The sequence below is a fragment of the Meleagris gallopavo genome, chromosome 1, assembly GCF_905368555.1.
Source record: "Meleagris gallopavo chromosome 1, MGAL_WU_HG_1.1, whole genome shotgun sequence".
Lineage (NCBI taxonomy): Eukaryota > Metazoa > Chordata > Aves > Galliformes > Phasianidae > Meleagris > Meleagris gallopavo.
The window spans coordinates 32,735,513-32,757,886 of NC_139404.1; the positions used below are offsets into that span (position 1 = coordinate 32,735,513).

The window sequence follows — 22,374 nt, forward strand, 5'->3', positions numbered from 1 at the left end:
GAAATAGCCTTGATTGCCGAGAGGTCTGTGTTATAAGCATATAGACTTACAGAAGATGAAGGAGAAGTACCACAGTACTTCTCTTATACACGCCTTTGATGTGAGATAAAATCATAGAAAGATTTCGGTTGGATGGGACCTTAAAGATCACCTACCTCCATCCTCCCAGCAGTGGACAAGGACACATTCCACTAGGTCAGGCTGCCCAGGACCCCATTTAAGCACTTGGCCTTGAGCACCTCCAGGGATGGGGCATCCACAGCTTCTTTGGGCAGCCTGTGCCAGCGCCTCACCACTCATACATTTAACTTATTTTCTTTCAGTTTGAAGTCATTATCCTGATTCCTATCACTACATTCCCTGATAAAGAGTCTCTCTCAAACTTTCCTGCAGGTCCCCATTTAGGTACTAGAAGGCCTCAATGAGGTCTCTCCAGCTTTCCTTCTCCAAGATGAATGAGCCCAGCTCCCTCAGTCTGTCTCCATGGACAGGTGCTCCAGCCCCCTGATCATTCTTGTGGCCCTCCTCTGGACCTGGTCTAACATGTCCACGTCCTTCTTATGTTGCAGATCCGAGGACTGAACACAGGACTCCAGGTGGGGCTGCATAAGGACAGAGCAGAAGGGGACTATGACCTCCCTCACCCTGATGGCCACCCCTCTTTTGATACAGACCAGAATACAGCTGGCTTTCTGGGCCACACATGAATAATCTCATGCTCTCCTCAGACACAAGGCAAAAAAAGCCTAATCAGAAGAAGCTGTAATACTCTTTACCAAGTTGTGAAAAAGACCAGTATCCACTTAAAGAATTTAAGGAATAATGTTCATCAAAATTTGAATTGGTCTGAATGCATTATACAGGGCTGCATATTCTTGAACACAAATTAAAATCAGAGAACCAAAGCTGTCACTATAACAAACATAACATCCCTGTTCCAGAAGTTGCTCTTCCACAGAAGAAGTGAAACATGCACAAACCAATGCAGAACTGACACTGAGGACAAAAAAATCTAAGTAATCAGTATGTATTTTACTAATATTACTTGTAAACAGCAGCAATTCAGGATGCTCTACTGCCTTAACTGCTGGGATCTACAGGCATTATTGTAACAAATGTTAGACTCCACAGACCTATATGTATTTCTGTGAAGCCTGATTAACTTTTGAACTAATCAAGAGTATAACCATAAATAAAATATTAGTTGTCTACATAAAGAAGCAGAAATAAAACTCCTTTTCCCCACCCTGAAAATAAAAACAGCTCCTTTGTTTGCAAAGATTGAATTCTCCAAACCAATTTCATAAGAACTAAATATACAGTGTAAATAAGGCAGAAACTCAGAATGAATAAGGGCTAGCAGTTAAGTCAAAAGGCACAAAAAGATCCTTGTTTTTCTCCCATAGCTGAGATGCCCTCTGTAGCCACCACACAATTACCTATTTTGGTGTGCATATGCAGAGTTGTTCTCCCTCTGTCATGTTTGAGATGCTTGGAAGTTCTTTCCAACACAAAGATATTACCGTACTTCAAACTATGAGACACTGATTTCCACTAACTGGTTGGCATTCTTTCTTTATGAATCCCTATTCATAAATGAAAGTGGACAGAGCCCTCAATTGGGAATATGTCCAGTTAACACATCCTGATCTAGTTTAAGTTTTCTTTTGAAACAGTCAGATTCAACATTCTGAATAGCTATCAAATACATCAAGAGAAAACAGATCCTTCACTGCATTGACCTTCCAATTCATTTCCCATATGCACTAGGAAATTTAATAAGCCTCAGACTCCTCAACTGCTGACTTTGCATTCAAGAAGGCTCAAGAATCTCCTGGGTTTTGTAATTGTAAAACATAATTAAGACATGCAAAGTTTTGGGTCAAGTAATGGATGAGAAATCACAACAGAAAATGCATACGTACAAATAATTGGAGCTTGGATACAGAAAAAGCAGGGCACTGTTACTCTTAAATAACAATCAATTCCAGACAGTTTCCAGGTAAGCTAGACAGTGGTCCCACACTGTAAACCTTCAGAGCTTTTTTATTCAACTAATTCAAAACAGGCAAATGAAATACATTGCCACTCAAGATTCTGAAAAAAAAAACCAAAAAACAAACAAACAAAAAAACTCAAAAAAACCCATAATCCACTCAACTACTATTGTACAAAATATGAACTACACATAGAAAAGGTGTAAGAACAAGTACTGGATTCTAATACAGTCTGAACCGCGTGAGCAGTTGCCATCCTATCCTCAGTTAAAATCCTCCTTGTGGCACCAGCAATGTGTTCAGCTACATATAGCAGAGAATTAGCCTTCTGTTGTACAAAACAAATACCATCCCATCTTTGTGACACGAAGAAAACTGCAGAACGATTAATTATGTATCTCCAGGTACAATGACAATTAATAATGCATGACATTGCATGACATTAAGTCCTGACTGTCACTATGACAATCCCCTGCTGTATGACTGGAGTTCCACTCACTGATGGCCTTTGGTGTTCACTATCATGGTACCCCTCAGTTAGAGGGCACTTCAGCTGTATGGGCAGGCACTGCCAACACGGAGGCAGGAGGACCAAGGAGTCCCACGGGACCACCTGTCTGCAGTCCATGTGGCAATGGGACAGAGTTGTGCTGAGAGTGGGATGGGGTGTGGGCCCCGCATCACTTCTGTGAAACATCTCTCCACAGGTGCAACTGTGGTGAGGCAAAGCCTGGCTGTAGAGGTTTCACTCCAATGCATAGCTAAATGCATTACCATAAGGGAGAGAGCTCTCATTCCCCTTCCTCAAAGGAAGAAGGGGAGAAAATATGATGAAAAAGGGATTAAGGATTGAGATAAGTACAAGGAGATCACTCACCAAGTACTGTCACAGGCAAAACAGATTCAGCATAAGAGATATTAATGTAATTTATCACCAATAATAACAGTCTAGATCATTGAGAAACTGAAGCCAAACTAAAAACATCTTCCCACACCATTCACCCCCTTCTACCTACTCCCCTCAAGGCAGAGCAGGGGAATGGGGGCCTCCCCTCAAGTCAGCCCATAATCTTGTCTCTGTTGCTCCTCCATGGTCACACTGCCCCTGCTCCACATGGACTCCTCCTACAGCATGCCATCCTTCCTGAACTGATTCTGTGTGGGTTTCCCACAGGCTGCAGCTCTCCTAGCACTGCTTCAAAATGGGCCCATACCACAGGGCTGACCATTCAGGAACTGCTTCAGCTCTGTCCCCACATGCAGCAGTTCCCCTGGCTCTCCTGCCCCATTACAAGCTCCTCTTCATGTGCTGCAGCTCCAGCCCAGGGCTGCTCCTGCAGTTATCCATGGGCTGTGGCCTTCAGGCCTCATCCACTGTTGCATCATGGGCTCCTCCATGGCTGCACATGGAGATCTGTTCCACGTGGTGCCCATGGGCTGCAGGGGAGCAGCCTGCTCCACCATGAGCCTCTCTTTAGAGGGGAGAATTAGATTGGATATAAGGAAAAACTTTTTTACAACAAGGGTGGTGAGGCAGTGGAAGAGGTTGCTCAGAGATGTGGTGGATGCCCTGTACCTGGAGGCATTCAAGGTCAGATTGGATGGGGCTTTGAGCAACCTGATCTAGCAGCAAGTGACCCTATTCATTGCAAGGCAGTTGGACTAGATGGTCTTTCAAGATACTTTTCAACTCAAATGATTCTATGATTCTTCTGGGCTGCAGGGAGTTTCCACTCCATGCCTGGAGGACCTTCCACCCTCCCTCTGCACTGACCTTGATGCTTGCAGGGCTGTTCCTCCTCTTACAGTGCTCCCTCTCCTCTCTCCCCGCTGCTTCTTCACAGCAGTTTTTCCCTTTCTTAAATATGTTCTCCCAGAGCACACCTAGCATTGCTCACGGCTCAGCTCCACCCGGGGTAGGTCTTTGTTGGAGCAGCAGTAGCTGGCTCAGAACGTACATGGGACTTAGCAGAGTTGCCGGGCTCAGCTCATCTCTGTAGACACCCTACTATCAAAACCTTGCCACATAAGCTCAATACATCAGCATGGCTATGCACTGCTCCCTTGAGCTGCACTGCTAACTGCAAGGCTGCAATGATGGGAGTCAGTGTGAAATAACACTAAGCACACAATCTCAGATGCAGCGGCCATCTCAGTTTCATGCACTTCCCAAAAAACAGGGCAAAACAAAGATGGCGTAAGGCCTTCTCAAACATTCAGTGGAAAAAAAGGTAAAATCTAAGGAAGATGAAGCAGGTTGAATTAAATGAAAAGACACCAAGTTTCAGATTGCATTTCCCTCCTGCACAATACTTTAAAAAAACTAAGCAAAAACTGAAGAAATCTCTCTCCTCTTCAGACAAATATTCAGTAAATCACTTCCCTCATCTCTTCTTCATCCAGTATTTCTACAAAGTGCTTCTGTACTCAGAGATGATTTCATATGTTACAGTGGGATGTGATGTCCCCATGAGGCTCCTACAGGATTCATCCCCTGGCTTTTTTAATATACACTTGCTGGGATGATATTACACTATGCAGTGGAGTGTCTCAAGGCTGTATTTATAGAGGAGGCTGGACTTGATCCCCAGAGGTCCTTTCTAACCCCTATGATTCTATCTTTTTGATACAGATTTAACTCATTACATTTAGCACTGACTCAGACATTTTTTAAAAGTATTCGCTTCCAATGCTAACAATGCTATGTGAGGGAAAAGTACAATATTCAATTTCAATATTAAAATACAAAAATAAAATAAAATTAAAAAATTTGAAATAATGTGTACTATTCCCCTTCCTCCCCCTTTTCAGTATCTTCAAGCAGCAAAAGATGTACAAACTAATTGCTAGTGTAAGACTGCCCTCTAGTAGAAAACTTTCTCCAGGAATATGCTGCTTGTTTTGGGAAAATACATAACAAATTTAAATTCAGAAGCTGTGGTCCAATAACATAGTTAGAACAGGTTTTACACAGCTAAATAATGAGTGCTACAGCACCTTCAAGAGTCACATAAAAAACAGAAGTAAATTTGTTGATAAGAGGAAAAAAGCCAAGGTTACAAGTAGCATGGAAACTACTATATTATACAGATCACTTGGCTTCTCAGTTCAGACTCTCTTCTGGTCAAAGTATGTTAGAAATAGAGGAAAGTAAAGAAGATCTGAAATAAAAAAATTCCTCTTAAGAAACTTGAAAGGAAGCGGCAGGATTTTCCAAAATGGAGATAAAAGATATAGAATCAAAGTAGGAAATACACTAAAAAAGAAGAAATCAGAAAAGTCTAAGGTATTTCACACAATACAGCCTCATCTAATATCCAGTCATCCCAATGACAATTCAAATGATTAAAAAAAAAACAAAAAACAGCTTACAAAAATATGCAATCAGTTTATAGACCTTATCACTATTGTACTGTAAGTGTATGGTGTCTGCTATGTTATGTAACATCAAGGCTAATTAAGACATCTTTCCGATAATGAAGTTTTATGGTCCTATATTCTTAATGCAATCTACACACACTAAGTACATAATGTTTGGAAAAGAGTACCTTCTGGAGAAGATGATTAACCGTGCAGTAAGGTGTATAGAATACAGTGTGCTTTTGCTCTCCTGGGAAGCATCTGATAGCACTCAAAACTGAAAATTAACTGGACGTGGGAAACATCATCGTGAACCTTTCAGTGTCCCATGCACACTCCCAGAATATGAAAACAGAGGCAAATTCAGTATTATTGCACTCATCTGCAGCAGGGATGCAGAGGCACCTGATCTGTTTTCCCACAGGCTAGACCTAGAACTTAAATGGGATATCAGAGCAGAGTTAGCATCCCTACACAGTACCAAAATGCGCCTACACAAGTTGGTATCTGTTTCAGGGTCCTTGCAGTGTGCTGTGTGCGTGACAGCAGTACCGTTGTTGTCAAACACACCCATCACATGGAGTAAGCATGTCGTTGCTTATCTTTATGTATTTTATATACACGTGCAAGTACTATGGACAGATACGTGCTTCATTAAAAATAATCAGTGCATACAAAAATTAAATACACTCACAGAACCAAGCACTTCTGTAAATCGACAGCAGGCAGCTGGATGGTCTAAGACAGACTTTTTTTTAAAATAGACTATTGAAACAAATTCTATTTTGCCTGGTTTGTGTGTATGCAAAACTCCTTAATCTAAACAAGTACAGGAAACAATTCTTTATCCTGGAGAGTGTAAATACATACTTGAAAAAAACTGTGACAGTCTGAATGCAATGGGGAATATAAGCACATGGGAACTGGTACAAATGATTTTAAGAAAGACTTGAAAAAAGAAAGGACAAGGCTATTTGCAAACAGGGAGTCTGAAGATGCTACAGCAATAAGGAAGTATGAAGCAGAGCAAAGGGAGCCAGAGGCGAGGAAGAACATGAGTAGTACTTAGTCCTCAGGACGTCAATGACTTCTGAAGACATCAGGTGCACTGAGCCATGGGGTTTTGGGAGACAAACTGAAGCACACCAGTAATCACAACCCAGTTTAAAAAAAAAAAACAAAACAAAAAACAAAACCAAAGTTAAAAAAAAAAAAGTAGAAAAGAGGAAAAAACCAAACAGATGTATTTATAGACCAGTGAAGGACTAGTTAGTACCTAGGGAGAAGTGGTGTTCTCCTAACAGCAGAGAGAATGTATGGTTATTCATACTGTTCATCTTCAACAACCAAACAGGACATTTTGAGAGAGCTAAATGTCTGAATTTAATACATAGTATGAAACATTCCTGGAGCCTGAGCCCATGCTTAAAGAACAGATGAAATAGTCAAGAAACAAAATAGATGAACAGAAGATGATTCTAACATCACTCTCCCTATATAGAGATACAGTCTGTGATCACTGAATTCAGGGTGCTGGAGGACCTTAACCTACCTATATGAACCAAGTTTGTGATAAGCAATACTGCCTCAGTAAGTAGAATCCAAAGGAAGAGTCCAACACTTGATAAAATTGTGTGACTAAACAAATAGAGATGTGTTATCCTTGCAGTGACCTTCACTGGATAACTTAAACACAGCCATTAATCTCACAGTACTCGGAAGCAGTAAATTTCTCATGATTATGTTTTCAGAAATAAAAGAAAAGGAAAATGCGAGAACTCTCCTCTGAATATTTAAACAAAAATGTCTCAGATGTAAACAGCATTCTTCAATGCAAGGAATTAAAAATGAAATAGTAGAGCTAAGAAAAATGTAGCTAAGCTAAGCATTCTTTATTTAAGCAAAGGTAGTTAATAGGACATAATGGGAATGCATGAAACATTTAGAGTTCTTCTGTCATTGTCATAACATCACATCCTTTTATATTCTGTACTTTTCTACTGACAAGATTCAGAAGTCTTCTTACCGAATTGTCTTTCAGCTGGAGACCTTCTCCATTTGGGAGTGATGATCTCCGTTTTGAGTTCTTGTTTGGTGTAGAATTAGCGCCTCCAGTTTTCTTCTTGACAAAGAGGACTTCACAGCTGGCTTGATCTTCATTGTGTGTGCTCTTCCCAGCATTTATTACCCTAAGGGGGCGGGTGGAGGATCAAAAAAGAAAACAAAGGACATGTCCAAGTTAGCAAAGCATAGAAGCCTTCACCAGTACCACATACGTGACTCAAGAGACATACAGAACCATAACCCAGAAGTATAACAAATGCCAACTGAATAATTATAATGCTTGACTTTTGGACAAACATGTAAACACACAGACTTACATACTTGCTTGTTTCCATACACCTACACTTAACAAGAATTCCTCACACAATTGTGTGAGTAAGAACCAATGGAATCACAAGCATGTTTACCCTTAGGCATGACACAATTTTCCCTAAAAAGAGTATTTGATGGTTACATCTGATAACATTTATACCTTCTTCTGAAACATGAGATCCTCAGTTGCTTTTCTATAGCAATGCCAGCTATGGTAAATAATGAATCTGTTGGCTAAGGGTGTGTGTTTTGTCAAGTTCTCAGTCTTGCACAAATAAAATATTGGCTCTAAATCTAAAAGTTGTTAGTGCTAAAGACACAAAAAAATGAAACTGCTGTTAGTCTGTTTAAAGGATAGACTTTGTTTTGTACTGTAAAAGGCAAGTTGCACCATAGTAACATGGAAAGATGCATTGTAGGATATCTTCAAAATCAAAACAAAAAAAACCTTAAATCTTCACACCTCTGCCCCAGTTGCAACTTAGAGAGCAGTTGATTTGCACCAACAGCTTCAGGCATGCAGAAAGAAGCACAAGAGCTCAGTTCTGCTCTGCACAGCCGAAAATATCCTAAGGCTTGCACCATGTCTGCTCACTCATCTCCATTCAATACTATGAAGCAGAAGCCACCACTATTTTAGACTCCTAAACAGAAGTCTAGTGACCCATGATACTGCTGTTACTACCACCTGTCTCAGAACTACCATGTTTGAGCACATTTCCCACTACTGCCTGAGAATCTTACCAAAACCCAACCAACTTTGCAACAGTCAGCACTGTGCTCAGCAAGGCGTGCACTTTGGGAGTCTGGGCTTCACACAGGGAGAACCTGTGCAGGCTGGGACCAGTTTTTGTAACTCACACAAGCATGTCTTTGTCCACAGATGCTGCCTAACCCTTCCTCTTCAGCGTTAGACTTGAGGCCACAAGATATCTCTTCTTAGCAGCAGTGTTTCCACCACTGGATAAGCAATTTCATATCAGGTACAAAATATCCTTCAAAACAACCACTGCCTCCTCAGAAAGCAAAACAGCCTGAAGGCATGTCATAATCCTTATGGCAAGTTCAAGACATACCTGATCTCTAATGTTTTGATTACAGTAAAATTTTACATAACAAAAAGCATTGATAGAGGCTGTTGGGAAGAAAAGAAAATAAAAACTGAAGGCAGTCCTGCAGGGGACTCAGCATCAGCCTGCCTCTTCTTGGGGAAATGTGATTCTGTGTCATTCATGCTTAAAGATAAAATATTCTTTTGATTTTTTAAGAGCAACACGACACTCCGACATGCAAATGAGTACTTCTTCCTCCAAAGAGAAAAAACATGCTCATACTTCATATGTACATCCACCACAATTAACTACTTCCATAACTTAAATTTCATTGCAGCACTGATGAACATCACACACTGCAGTCTGACAGGAGAGGGCTTTTATTTGCAGTGAACACTGGTATACATGATACCACCAGTTGTTTACAAATATTTCTCGTAAAGAAACATCAAGTGTGGTAAAATCATTTTGTGAAACACATACAGAGCACAGATTAAGGAGCATGTAGCTGCAAGGTGCCTGTGAGCAGCTTAAGCACTCGCCCTCTACAGAGCCCAGCATTTGAACACGTGTAGATCAAATACGGATGCAGTAAACTTCTAGCTTGAAAACTCAACATACAATCAGAAAGAGAAATAAAAACAAATATCAAAGAATTTATATGAGCTGACCAACACTTCTTTAGTTTGAAAGGCTACCAGCACAATTAAAGTATTGCAACAGCACAGTCAGCACCGTTTGATCACATTGGGAACTAACAAATACTCAGTTCAGCTGCTTAGTCTCTATGCTGATGTTGGTAGCTGTTTTCATTTCAATCCCATGGAAAAAAAAAAAAAAAGACAAATAGAGACAAGAGCTGCTCCTTACAAAAACCACTACATTCCTTATTGCTTCCTGTTGGAGCTGCTCTGGTTTCTGAGCTTGGCAATGCTTCAGGGACTTGTAAAGCAGGAGATATTCTGATGTTCAACAGCATGTTAAGTTATGCACAATATGGTATCATTTTAGAAAGCTCCTACCAAGAAAATTTGTCAAGTTGCTGAATACATGAGAAAGGCTCTGAGAACACAGAGACCTGACAAAACAGCCTGGCAGGCAGCTGCTGTGAAACACCTGGCAGCTGAACTGTGCAACTTCTACGACACCTTCTACGACAGGCAATGGACAAAGGGAACCTGGGAAGACTGAATACCAACAAGACTGGGGATTGCTGTGTCAGTATATTGTAGCAAGAGATGGGGCTGTGAAAGACGTTCCCTCCCACAGTTCCAGTGGGAATTTTTCTCCATCAGAAAAATATACATATATTGAAAATCTTAATGAAGACTCAAACTAATCATGATGTCAAAAGAGTGCTTACAGGCACCACAAGTCATGCAGGTCTAGATACCAAACAGTTCCCTTCTGCTGATATGGGTTCTCCTTTGCCCTCACATCCCATCTCACACCTCAAGTTCTGGAAAAGGGCTGCCTAGCATGGCACCTTCTACTGAAATAGCTCTGTCATTGCTGTCTTTTGAAGTGCTTTTCTCTGTGCAGCTTCTTAAATCCCTTCTTGAGGCACTTTTTTCTACCAGCTTTCCAACACTGTCTTCACTGTTGTCTTTGCTCCTTGCTCTCTCAGACTAACTTATCAAGACAAACACCATATCCAAATTGCTTATACAAATAACAAAGCAGAACTAACAAGATTTTTATATCTTTAAAAAAAAAAAAAGCTCTTAATTGAACCTCTGAATTTTTTTTATAGAAAACTTGCCATCCCACTTTGTCAGTAGAGAAACTGCCTGAACTTCCTAAGTTTTCCAGTTCCTTTTCATATTTATCTTTCTGTCCACTCCCCAGTACCATGTTATTTATCTCCATTAAAGTGAACAAAATTAGATAAAGCATTACCTTCTCACACTTAATAAAAGAAATACCCTGCCAAACACAAACCTCTGACCATGTGTTTGCCCTCACTTCCATTATATCATGGATGCAGATAAGAAGAAAACGTTGGAGTGAAAGGGGAGGGGAAAAAGGATAGAGGCCTATAATTCTCTACCTTTTACTCAGATTTTTACCCTTCTCTCCTCATTACATTTCCTCAAAGAACTGTTCAGTTAGACCTGTTCATAAGCATAATCTCCTTTCCTCCTCCCCCATATTATTCATTTATGAGTTACCCAATCTTTTATGAAGTGCAATCCAAATAGCATACCTAATTTGGATCAGATTAGAGAACTGGCTGCCTCTACGGTGTCAAACACGCATTACTCTATAATAAATAGATAACCCAAAGGTTTAGCCTATTGTACAGTAGTGCAAAAATACATCCCATTTTGCAAACAGGAGCCTTGTGAAGCCTGCACACACAGTAAGGTGGTGGGATTTTATGGTTTTGTGGTTTATCCCAGCAGTAGCCCAGCACCACAGTGCTGTTTGCTCACTGCCCCTCCCCACAAAAGGGATGAGGGAGAGAACTGGAAACAAAGTAGAACTTCTGGATTGAGATAAAAACTATTTAGTAAGACAGAAAAGGAAAATGGAAACAAAAAAAATGCGGTGATAACCAATATATATGCCCATCCATAATGCAATTACTCACCACCCACTGACTGACGCCCAGTTAACAATACAACTGCCTGTCAACCAGTGCCCCACTGTCAACACAATGTCTCACCACCTGCTGACTGCTGCCCAGTCAATGCCCGAGCAGTAGCTGCCCCCTGGCCAACTCCCCACAGCATGATGCCACGTGGTACAGAATAACCCTTCCCCTAATTTAGGCCAGCAGCCCTGGCTCTGCCCTGTCCCTTGTTGCTGGGCTATAAAGACTGTGGCTCTTCCCCTGACAGCAGGCTGGCAGGTGTGCTCTCATCACTCAAGCATCCGTGTGCTATTAACATTGTCTCACCCGAAACCAGGACACAGAGGTACTTGTGTCAACCCTGACAGACACTTCAGTACATTACAAACTAATCTCTGGCATGTCCTCAAAGCAAATCCTCCAGATACGAGCCAGACTGTTTCACTGGCTCACAATTAGCATTCTGCCAGTATCTCACAAGACCCCAAGTGGCATCTAACTGAACAAAGATGTAGGTCACGCTGTGCTTCATTCATTCAGCAGGGCTCCAAATCCTCTTGATGATGCCACTGATCACAAAAATCCTAAATTTGTCTTAAAAGAGCAAAAACAGGCCAGTTGAGTTGAATAAGTTCAGAATAGCTTTCCATAACTGGTTCCTGACATAAAAATAACAAAACATACAACTGTCAAGTGTTCTGAAGTATTACCATTTGGTACTCTATATCAATACATCTACTTTCTGGACTATCTTTAGCTGTTTTAGTCCTATCTAAACCATACTTGTTAAGAATGCATTCAGTTGTATTTACTCTAGCAAAAGTCCTAAGCCACGCTGCAGGAGTGTTTTACCCTAGTCTGGTTGTCAAACTATAGAAAAGTAAGTAGTCCAGTTACTTTGTTTTTGTAATCTCAGAAATCTTGCAAGGTTTTTTATTTCACATCTTGACAAAAGTTACTGGAAAGGTGAAGAGTTAGCAGAAATGCTAAATGATGCATAGCTATAGCAATGCACACAAACATGTTTTTTGAAATCTAAGGGCTATTAGAACTCCAAGATCTGTTCTTGCACCAGGAAAAATGTGGGAACTGGTTGCACTTATACTCCAGAACTGCCCCTGCTCAGAAATAAAACCCACAGCTGGGGACCTGATGATTCAGCAACGTGCATTTCTCACTGATGAAGTGGCTTCTGCAGGTAGGAAGCTGAAAGCAAGAAGAGATCAAGTGGAAAGGACATAAAACCAATCTGCAAGGGTCCAACACTTCTAATAAAGCAACAGAAATTTAAGTTTTAAACAAGACACAGAAGAAATCTGTAACACATCATCCTGTCCCCCACCAGCCTCCAGCGCCTGACAAGAGCTCTAGCCTCCTTCCTCACTGCAGCTGGGGACTTACTCCACGCTGTCACCATCAGTGTGACAGCAGCTTGCATCCAGCCTAACCAATGGTACAGAAATAGCACAGATTAATTAATACCATGCTGTAAATAGCAGACAATGTTCCCTCAGTTTTGCTGTATAATTTCAACCATTGTCATTTTACCAGGATGAGGATTTTTGAAGATATTATAAAAGAACACATTTTCATAACCATTTTGCTGTCTTTTCTCTCCTCCACTCTCCACCTCCCTTTTTTCTCCCCCCTTTCTCCTCGCCTCTAGTGAATTAGCATTCGAGTGGATGCCACTGCCTTTTTCTGTGATATCTCATTTACAGTCTTAGATTCCCAGGTAGGTGGCTGTTTCTCCCCCTTCACCCACACAAGATTTATTTCTGCATTGGGAATCGACTTGAAAGAGATTTCATCCTATCTGTTTGAATTCTCCCACAGATGAAAGGAAGCTTTAGAAACAGACTAAACAATTTCATTCATTCATTACTGTAACTGCGATATTGCTCACATCAAAATCAAAATACCCACTAGTATTGTCTGCTATGGGCAGAAATTGAAGCCATTCCTGAACTGTTTCTTTGAATCCATTGGGCTGTTTAAAATCTTCATTTCCTTAAACAAGTTGGAAGTGAATGCTGAGCTGAAGAAGACGAGTCTTGCGATGCCCCAGTGAGAAAATATGGCTTCTCATGTCAATAATCATACTGGTATACAGGCCCAACTCCATTTTATGACCTAGCTAGAAGGTATCACATCTACCAAGCCAATCTTGACTAAATATAGGATTAAAATAGGCAGGACCACACAGTGAAATATAATTTAAGATTAAAATACATTAAAGCAGTCAAAAACAATGCAAAAAAAAAAGTTTTAAAAATTTCCAAAAACAATTTTAGTGTAAATGAGCACAAACTGGTATCACACTAGTGGCACACTATTCAGTTATACTTTCCATAAAACCCAAAGTACAACTGCAAGCATCAAGGCAGTATTAGGTCATAGTGATGGAGCAAAAACCCATGATCACTACACAAAAAGTGATGAGCAGCAGCTCTGTCAGTGATCAGGATGCAGGTAACGACATCCATAAAACAACAGACAAAGAGACTATAGCAGATGCTGAGCCAGTCTGGTGGGATTCAAATGTGGTTAAGAGTGATCTCACCTCAGGGCTGAGCAATCTCAGCCATGGCTGGAAATATAAGTGCCTGATATTCCTTCCTCACTCCTTCTCTCCTGGCTATCGGCACTGGATAATAAGAGGCTGCCAAAGCAAAGATGAACTCAATGATGCAACAGACAACCACCATTTACCTTCCAGAAAGCACAGTGAAACTGATGGAGAATAACTAAGAATTGACCGGGGTCCTTCTAGCCCATTTCCCACTAACACGTTGCACTGTACCTTTTTCTTTTCCTCCTCAGTAGGTTAATTTGGGAAAATATGTATCTGAAAGGTATATAGAAAGAAGTTACTCTCAAAGTTCTTCATAGATATTTCTTATCTGAATAACATAGTCTGGTGAAGTTAGTCTACCGGCGAATATATCTGCACAAAAACCTTCAGACTTTTATGCATTACTGGATTATTTTTTTTTTCTGCTATTTAGAAGGACAAAAAAAAATGCCATCAGCTTTGGCTACTGTGACAAGTCAGAGCTTCAAATCGAACATGAAAACACTGAATAACAAAACACACAAAAAGGAACCTTTATATAGGAATATACATCAGCACAGTTCATCAGTCTCAGAATTGCCCTTTGACTCCATTTTACTCATTAAGACTGACAGCTCTTGAAATAGAATCATGGAAGGGCTGAGACTGATGTGAGATGATACTGAGATCAGACGGTCCACCCCCTGCTCAAGCAGGGTCACCTAGAACAGGATGCCCAGGACCATGCCAGCTGGGTTTCAGATGTCATCACAGATGGAGTCTCTACTACCTCTCATGGAAATGTGCCACAGTCTAATCAGCCTCACAGAAAAAAAAAAATAATTAAAAAAAAAAATAGTGTCTTCAGCTGTTGGCCTTGAAGGGTGATAGACCAGAGTTCACTGATAAGCAACACTTGGCTTTTGGCTGCACACTGCTGAGAATCATGTATGTGGATAGTGGTTTTTAGCTGTATTTTCATGAGAAACCTCTTTGGCTCAGTCTTCCAGCTCATGTGGAAATGAAGAACCCCATTCTTCCCTTTCCTTCATTCTGCAGGGGAATAGCAGCTACCACCAGATCTATTCCCACCAGCTGTACAAGTCTTTATGCACGTAAGATTGAGGATAAAATTGAGCACAGAATTCCCTTGTAAGGGGATATAAGAAAGAATGTTTGCGCAGAGGGTCTACTTGTCCCATCCTAGTTACAAGAAAAATAGACAACCACTGATTAAATTGATGCAGGGACAGCAGCCTGTCTCTAATCCCAACAGCAAGGGGCCTCCAGGCCTCACAAATTCGCACTTTGCCTGTAAGTTCAACACTGCTACTACTAAAACAACTGCCACTCCACAAACAGAACATGCAACCAAATGCACAATTTGAACTCAAAATATTTTAATTTTATTGTAACTCGTATCTGAATGTTTGCCCACGGCAAGTATGCTTGGAGAAAACAAGATGCCTTTTTTTTTTTTTTTCTGGCAACTTTATTTCCCAGAGTTTTACTTTTGAAAGCATAGTCAAAACAAACCCTTTCTTCCTAGTTAAGTGAAGTTTAATTCCTGTTATATGCAAATAAAGCTCTCCTCATATTTCTACTAAAGCAAGTTACGCATTTAAAGTAAATCTGAAAACATTGGTGTAGATGATGCTGTAGAGCACCATCTCAGCTCTTTCAGGGTTAAGAGAAATCATGATAAATGGTTTATGCAAAAACTGGCCTAAGCTTCAAAAAAATTATCTTTCCTATTTAGCATGTGTGAAAATTAATGGCAACAGTTTGGTGATGGCAGCACTAATCCCTTTTATACAGCTGTCAACTTAAATTAGCCCCAAGCTAATCTTGGCAAGTGTGACAGAAAGCATACACATTTCCAGAGATAAGTACTAACGCTTTATTCACAATAACCCTCTACTACAACAGGTATTGTGAAGTCCCTATAACCTGAAAGATGTCAATTTGCTAATTTATTCTTAAAAAGATATTATAGCAAATTATGTACGTATGCGAGCACACAAATGCAAGGCAAGAAAAAAAAGAGAACATAATGTACAGCTTCGTCACCAAGAATCCATAAGCAAAAAATGAATTCAAAGCCATTCTTACACTGGTAATTTTAAGAATAGCTAAGAGAAGACATCTTGTGCTGCTGAAGTTTTTACATCCATCATCATCAGTTTTACTCTGGAGATCATTAAGTAGCAGATCTGCAACCTTTTACATTCAGTATTAAAATTACTTTTCTAGAAGCCTTTTTTCTTTGAAGCCTTTAAAATATAAGCTAAATAGAAGACAAAAATATCAGCAACTTGAACCTAAAAAGAAGCTACAGAACAATGCCAGCTACCTTAATCTTGACAGATTTTGATCATCTATCAAAACATTCGCATAGTGTTCATTCACTCTGCTTGGGAGTAACAGACCATTCCAAAATTAGCATTTCTAACTTTAAGGTTAAAAAATTGTCAGTATTTAATGTGAAACAGGATTAGAAAATACTACAGTATTTTTATAAATTTTCTTTTAATATACTCATACAGTGTTAAAATTAGTACCAATAAAAAGAAGAATCATAGCAGAACATGCAACTACTACTCAAGAGCAACCATGCAGCAGTGAGCCATTAAGTGAATATATACTGCTTGGAGACAGGGCTGTCCATTCCAGCCCAATACACTCTTATTACCCAGAGGGGAGATATCCAAGCTCTGCAGTTGGCATACCACCCATTACAATGGTATGCTATCACATCTCTTAGGGAAGTGCTGTGACCTGTTCCCTCTGTGCGTCAAAGGGCACAGATGTGAGTTCCGCGTGGAACCAGGGCCAAACCTCAGAGTAATGTGTTCCTCCAAACTGCCCCTGCCCTTATGGGATGGGGTAGCAGGATGAACAGATGTACCCCCAGCCAAGAGCAGAGGAGGTACAGAGAGGTTAAGGTCTTACAACAGGTACAAAGTCTATACCAGAACTAATGCATACTGTAACTTGTATGTAGCCCTTCCCATTCTTCCCAAGCCACTAGGAAATAAAAGTCTTGTCAAGATCTGTAAAAATATGTATCAGGAAATAATAAAATATTAGTGTGCCCTTGTACATTGCAACTCCGAGGAACAACTTGTTCTCAGAAATTATAATTACAGTTGCACAATGAAATACACAGCAACTGAAACTGGAACTTCAAGAGGAATTTACTAACCTTCTGACAGAACTGCAAATAAACGCTAAACAAAGGTATGAGAACTAGAAAGAAAACCCTGCAGAATGCAACAGTTAATTCCACAAGTTAGCAGGGGAGACAACTTGTTAGGCAAAGGTAGAAAGGTGCACTGTCACACACATCGCCTCTCTTGGCTTTCCTGGTGAAAGCAAACCTCCACGTGCCAGTGTGCTGCCTGCAGGTACACCCAGGCAGCAAAAATTGTGTGTTATAAAACCCAAATCAACATATTGCCACAGCAAAACTGAAGATACAACACAGAGTCAGAAAGAGCTAGCAATGAAAAAGAAATGGTGCACCACAACTTAACCGCATATATGAAACACCGATCTGGAGTTTCCTTTGGAAAAAAATCAATGTGTTTTTCACACTTTGGAGGCAAACTTTTGTCAGAACGCAGTACAGGAATTCACAGGGTGAGGGGAAACATTGCTGCTCAGACAGGTCTGCATTCAGCTTCAAGAAGTCAAGTCCAGAGCATCTTCACCTCTGCACCTGCAGTTGTAATGACTGTGCACCAAGCCAAGTATTTTTAATCCTCTTAGGCGTCTGCATGTGCCTACAGTCATCTCCATGTGATGGCTGCTACAAGCATGTTCCGCAGAAGTGAGATCTATTCAGATGTCCACGGTGCAGACAGCTAAGTCCTAGCTAATCACCCAGACTTTATTTATAAGTAAAGAGAAAGAGGACATCTGGGGGCATGATTCATCTGACCTATTTTAGTTGTTTACATTAGTGTGAAGTGTCTGTTCCTCTTTGTGGACAATAACGCAGAGCCTAAACACTCACACAGCAGGTTGTCAGCACACGGTCACATCATTCCCACCTTATGTTCCTGAGGGGAGTGAGAACTGAGATGCCAACTTCTCTGTCAGTAAGTTTCCTTGTTATTTGAAATGAATTTTCCTCAAAATTCACCTTCAGTATAGAAGTCCCATAGTATGACTAATAATGCCACCTGGTGCAGAGAACCAAGGTTAAAGAAAAAGTAAAAGAAACAGAATTAAATGCAGCAAAAAATGACTTAAAATAATGGCCAAGGACAGGTTACCAGGTGCCTCAAATTTGGTATTATAGCTCCTGACATGGATTTAGCATGATGCAGTGATTTAAATTCATCTAAAGCAGCTGGTGGGATTCTCAAACACAAAAAGAGATAATTGTCAACCTTGTTCATAGCAATTAAATCTGTATTGACTAAAATAGAATCTATTGTTCCCCCAAAACCCTGGGATTGGAGCCAGAAGGAACTTCAGAGGAGCAGACAGTTGGCAGTTTGCAAAGGGGCAGAAAAGTGTGCTACTCTCTGGCATTAAAAAAAAAAAAAAAAAAAAAAAAACAAAAAAAAAAAAAACAGAAAACAAAGATAAGTTCAGAGATTTTATAGAAAAATACTTTCCTCTAGCAAAACTAACAGGGAGACATCGGAAATTGGTACTGAAACAGATGTCAACATCGACTTATCTCAGCACGTACTCCACACAAACAGAAGCATGCCCAGTAATTTCTTCTACTCACTGAAATGAAGAAAGCTAGAGATTATTACTGCTATCTTTAGACACTTGCACAGTGCACAGATATGTTTCCTTTGGAATCATCTGAGCACATGATATTTAGGCAGACACAAAGAAGCCGGATAACCATTATTAACAGGCAACCACTGCCACTAGAGAAACAATCATTAATCAGCTCTCAATTCAAAATGATCACGAAGAAGTGGCGAAAGATTTGGAAATCACATGCCAAGGACAAAATACCTCCACAGCAGCATCAGGAGACAGCTGTCAGGCTGGGAAAAGCCACAAAGAGGTGGTGCCAGATTCTTAAAAGCAATGCACAGACTGTCACATGGCAATCCACGTGTCTCAAGACCAGTGTTTGTGTCAGCTGGGGTGGAGGGCAGGACAGAAATCTTTTTTTCAAGATAGAAAAGAAAAAAACAACAAAACACCTCTAGACCATCTGAAAACATGACTCTACTGGCCGAAAACGTCAGACAGAGGTGGATCGGAGCAAGTGGGATGCGACCAAAAGTCTTCTGCTTTCTAAGCCCATGTACACCTATCTGCTGCTCCTATACAAAAAGCAAATATAAAAGTTGTGTTGACCTTAAGGGATAAAATCGCATCTGCTAAGAACTCTGACAGACTGGTCTGACAGAAGAAATGCAAGCTTCCCATAACCATAGGCTAGAAGAGGTACTAAAGTTCCGCATGCTGTTTTGCATTCACCTCCAGGACTAGACCAGGCTAAAGAAGGTTATAAGAGTAGCTTGCTCTTAGGGCTGATGCTTTTGGTCCTGTTCTTACTTTTCCTCCATTTTATGGTTTTGACCCCCTCCCTGCACCAGCTTTGACCCTCCAACTTCATGCTAGCCCACCAATCCCTTGAAAAGAATTCTTTTTTTTTTTTTCAGATCAATTTCCTGATGGTTTCACAAGTTCTGTCAGCCCAGCAGAAGGTGAAGGACCTCATGCCCAACAAATCAAAAGCAGGAAACTCTTTACAAGCTTCACCATGCAAGCCTGCTTCCTCCTTTGCATCTGTATGGCTACACAGAGCAAGTCATTCTCCAGCCCAGGGAGCAAGGACATGGGCTGCCACCTTTATCCTTATCCAGAACTGACTGCAATCCAACCTGCCCATAAGGAGCAGCTCCTGGCTTAGCACTGCCATGCTGCTCCTGGATACCATCTGGCAAAACACCAGATTGCACAGGCCACAGTCATGCTGAGAAGACAAGAAACAATGTGCACAAATGCAGGATTAGCACTTAAGCCAGCGTTGGCTACGCCACTGTTTCCTAGCACAAACATTGCCCTGGAAGCCAGGGCTTGAAGTGAAGGAAAGTTTACTCCACACCTGTAGAATCTAATTTCTTTAAGATCTCCAGTGCTTGACAAAATGAGACACACAACCATGTCCTTACAGTTGAGAAATTCTTGGGAACCTCACAGAAACAAATTCAGTTTTTCTACATACTTTCTCTTGAAGAGAAAAATTAAATGCACTCTTATTTTGCCATATGATTCACCTGAAATATAATTCTGCAATAAAAGATGAATACAGATAGATGCTATTATGCATCACAAACACTATAAATAAAAACCATTAATCTTCAAAAGATCATTCTCCAAAGCATCAAATGTGTTGTATTATTCACTGAAAAGATTTCAACTGCACTCAGGGAAAAATAAATATAACCATTCTTCCCCAGCAACAACATTTTGCACAGTGACTGTTGTAGCGCAGAAAAGCCCACATAGCTTCTCCATTTTGTAACTGGGATGTTGTAAATGAGTGTCAGCAATGAGATGGATGGTGAGTCAGCAAGTCTCAACCTTGCATGGAGACAATAGCATCACAATGTCATGGTGACGGCAGGGTGAGAGATGCTTCTTTCAGAACATCACTTTTTTTGGACCAAAGATTTTGGCAGAGATCACTATCTGATCTTGGGCAACTCTAAGCCCTGCTTGCAATGCTGACCCAGTGCAGGCATTGTCCCTGCTGCTGCTGCTTGGTTCCTGGTGCTGTGCCCAGGCTGCCTCCTCAGGGAACCACAGCACTGAGATGCCAATACAATTTGCAATCCAAAGGGTGGTTGGGCCCTGAAACAGGCTGCCCAGGGGAGTGGTCATGGCCCCAAGTTGCCAGAGTTCAAGAAGCATTTGGACAATAATCTCAAAAATATGGTTTAATTTTTGGGTGGTCCTTTGTGGAGCTCGAGTTGGACTCAATGACCACCGCACATCCCTTACAAATTCTATGATTCTAAGATACAGCTACATTACACTGAGTCTTTTCCTTTAAGCTTGCTCCGTCTTGTGTTCCTCTACTCCTGATAGCCAACCTCAGGACGGTATTAAGCTTTCTGACAGAGTTTTTCAACCTTCTCTAGTTGTCTTTTGTCCGCCAAAGAAACTTGGTTCTCTCTTCTCATTGCTAGGAACTTTGTAACTCTGCATCTGCCTTCGTGGAAGGAAGCTAAAGATGGTATTCCCTACTTTCAACCAACACTGTCTGAAGATAGCGACAATAAAAGGGAAAGAAATAAAGAGAACATCCCAATCATATGGTTTAATAGCCAGCAGTAAGCAAACTTCACAGGAAACATAAAACCACTTTTTGTCTGATTCTCAAAATTACTCTCTAGTTTTGCAAGACTGCCTCCTAATGTAAGATATTACAGCAGCTTAAGATGTGTTACTTCTTTCCTTCAAATATCTTAACATGTTATACAATATCTTAGAGCAATATAACAACCAACAGGTCTTACATATACAGCAAACAATATGGAAGCAACTACAAAGTAAGAACAAAAAGAAAGAAACATTTTGAGCACAAGAGGAATCAGCTTAATAAAAGATATTCTTTTTATAAAATATAGCTTCTGTATAATCAGTATATTGTATTGTATCTTATACGAATCCACACAAAAATACTCCTTAAAGTAACTAATGAAGCAGACAATCTCACTTCAAACTTGCAAGTATCATGACACTAATGTTATTTTACTCTCATTTACCCATCAACCAGCTTAGAATGTCAACCTTTTCCTATTAAAGTGAGTGGAATATTCTATGATTCTATGATTTGTGTGTGCATAATACGCCATGAAGAAAAAGGAAATCATTTACTCTATAAACTCAAACAGACACAAAATATGATCATGTCACCTTCAGAAATGGGTTTCTGTAACCAGTTAAATCACCACACTCTAAGCCAAATCTTTCTATGCACACAAACACATATCTTAAGAAAAGATAAACCTATCTGGTTAGGACTGACTTTATTTACCACACAAAGATTAAGAAATCCAGTCTCTGCAGAGCTCAGTGCTGAAATCAAACACCCCACAGAAAATGTGAGCAATCAGCAAAGTAATTAGAAAGAAAGATTTATAATATAGAGGAGTTATTCTTTACTGGGAAGAAGGGGGAAAAGAGAGAAAAGAGAAAGTTTCCATTCCTCTGAAATATTGATTATATCAGTAAGTACAAAATTCATGCTAAAAAAGAAAGCATTTGTAAGATCCTGTTGTGTCATTATCCTCCTTTATTGAATTGCCTCAGTACAACTCTGCTGCCCCTGAAGTACCATTTTGCAGCAGGGAGCAGGAAGAGTAATTATGTACTTTTACTAAAATTCCAGAGAAATTTTACCCTCTCACAGTAGCCTCAGGAACAGACACCTCAGAGAAAATGCCAAAGGAGTTGCCCGCTTCCTTC

The 22,374-nt window shown here is 40.4% G+C and overlaps 1 protein-coding gene across 3 annotated transcripts in view; it reads right to left on the reverse strand.

Moving 5' to 3' along the window:
- The window catches only part of PPM1H (protein phosphatase, Mg2+/Mn2+ dependent 1H), a 132,752-nt gene that overhangs the window by 64,595 nt on the left and 45,783 nt on the right, over nt 1-22,374 (reverse strand). For all 3 annotated transcript variants that reach the window (XM_085220291.1, XM_085220303.1, XM_085220297.1), the window contains exon 2: nt 7,384-7,546. In XM_085220291.1, coding sequence (XP_085076417.1) covers nt 7,384-7,546 — 163 coding nt within the window. The remainder of the gene's footprint in view (nt 1-7,383; nt 7,547-22,374) is intronic.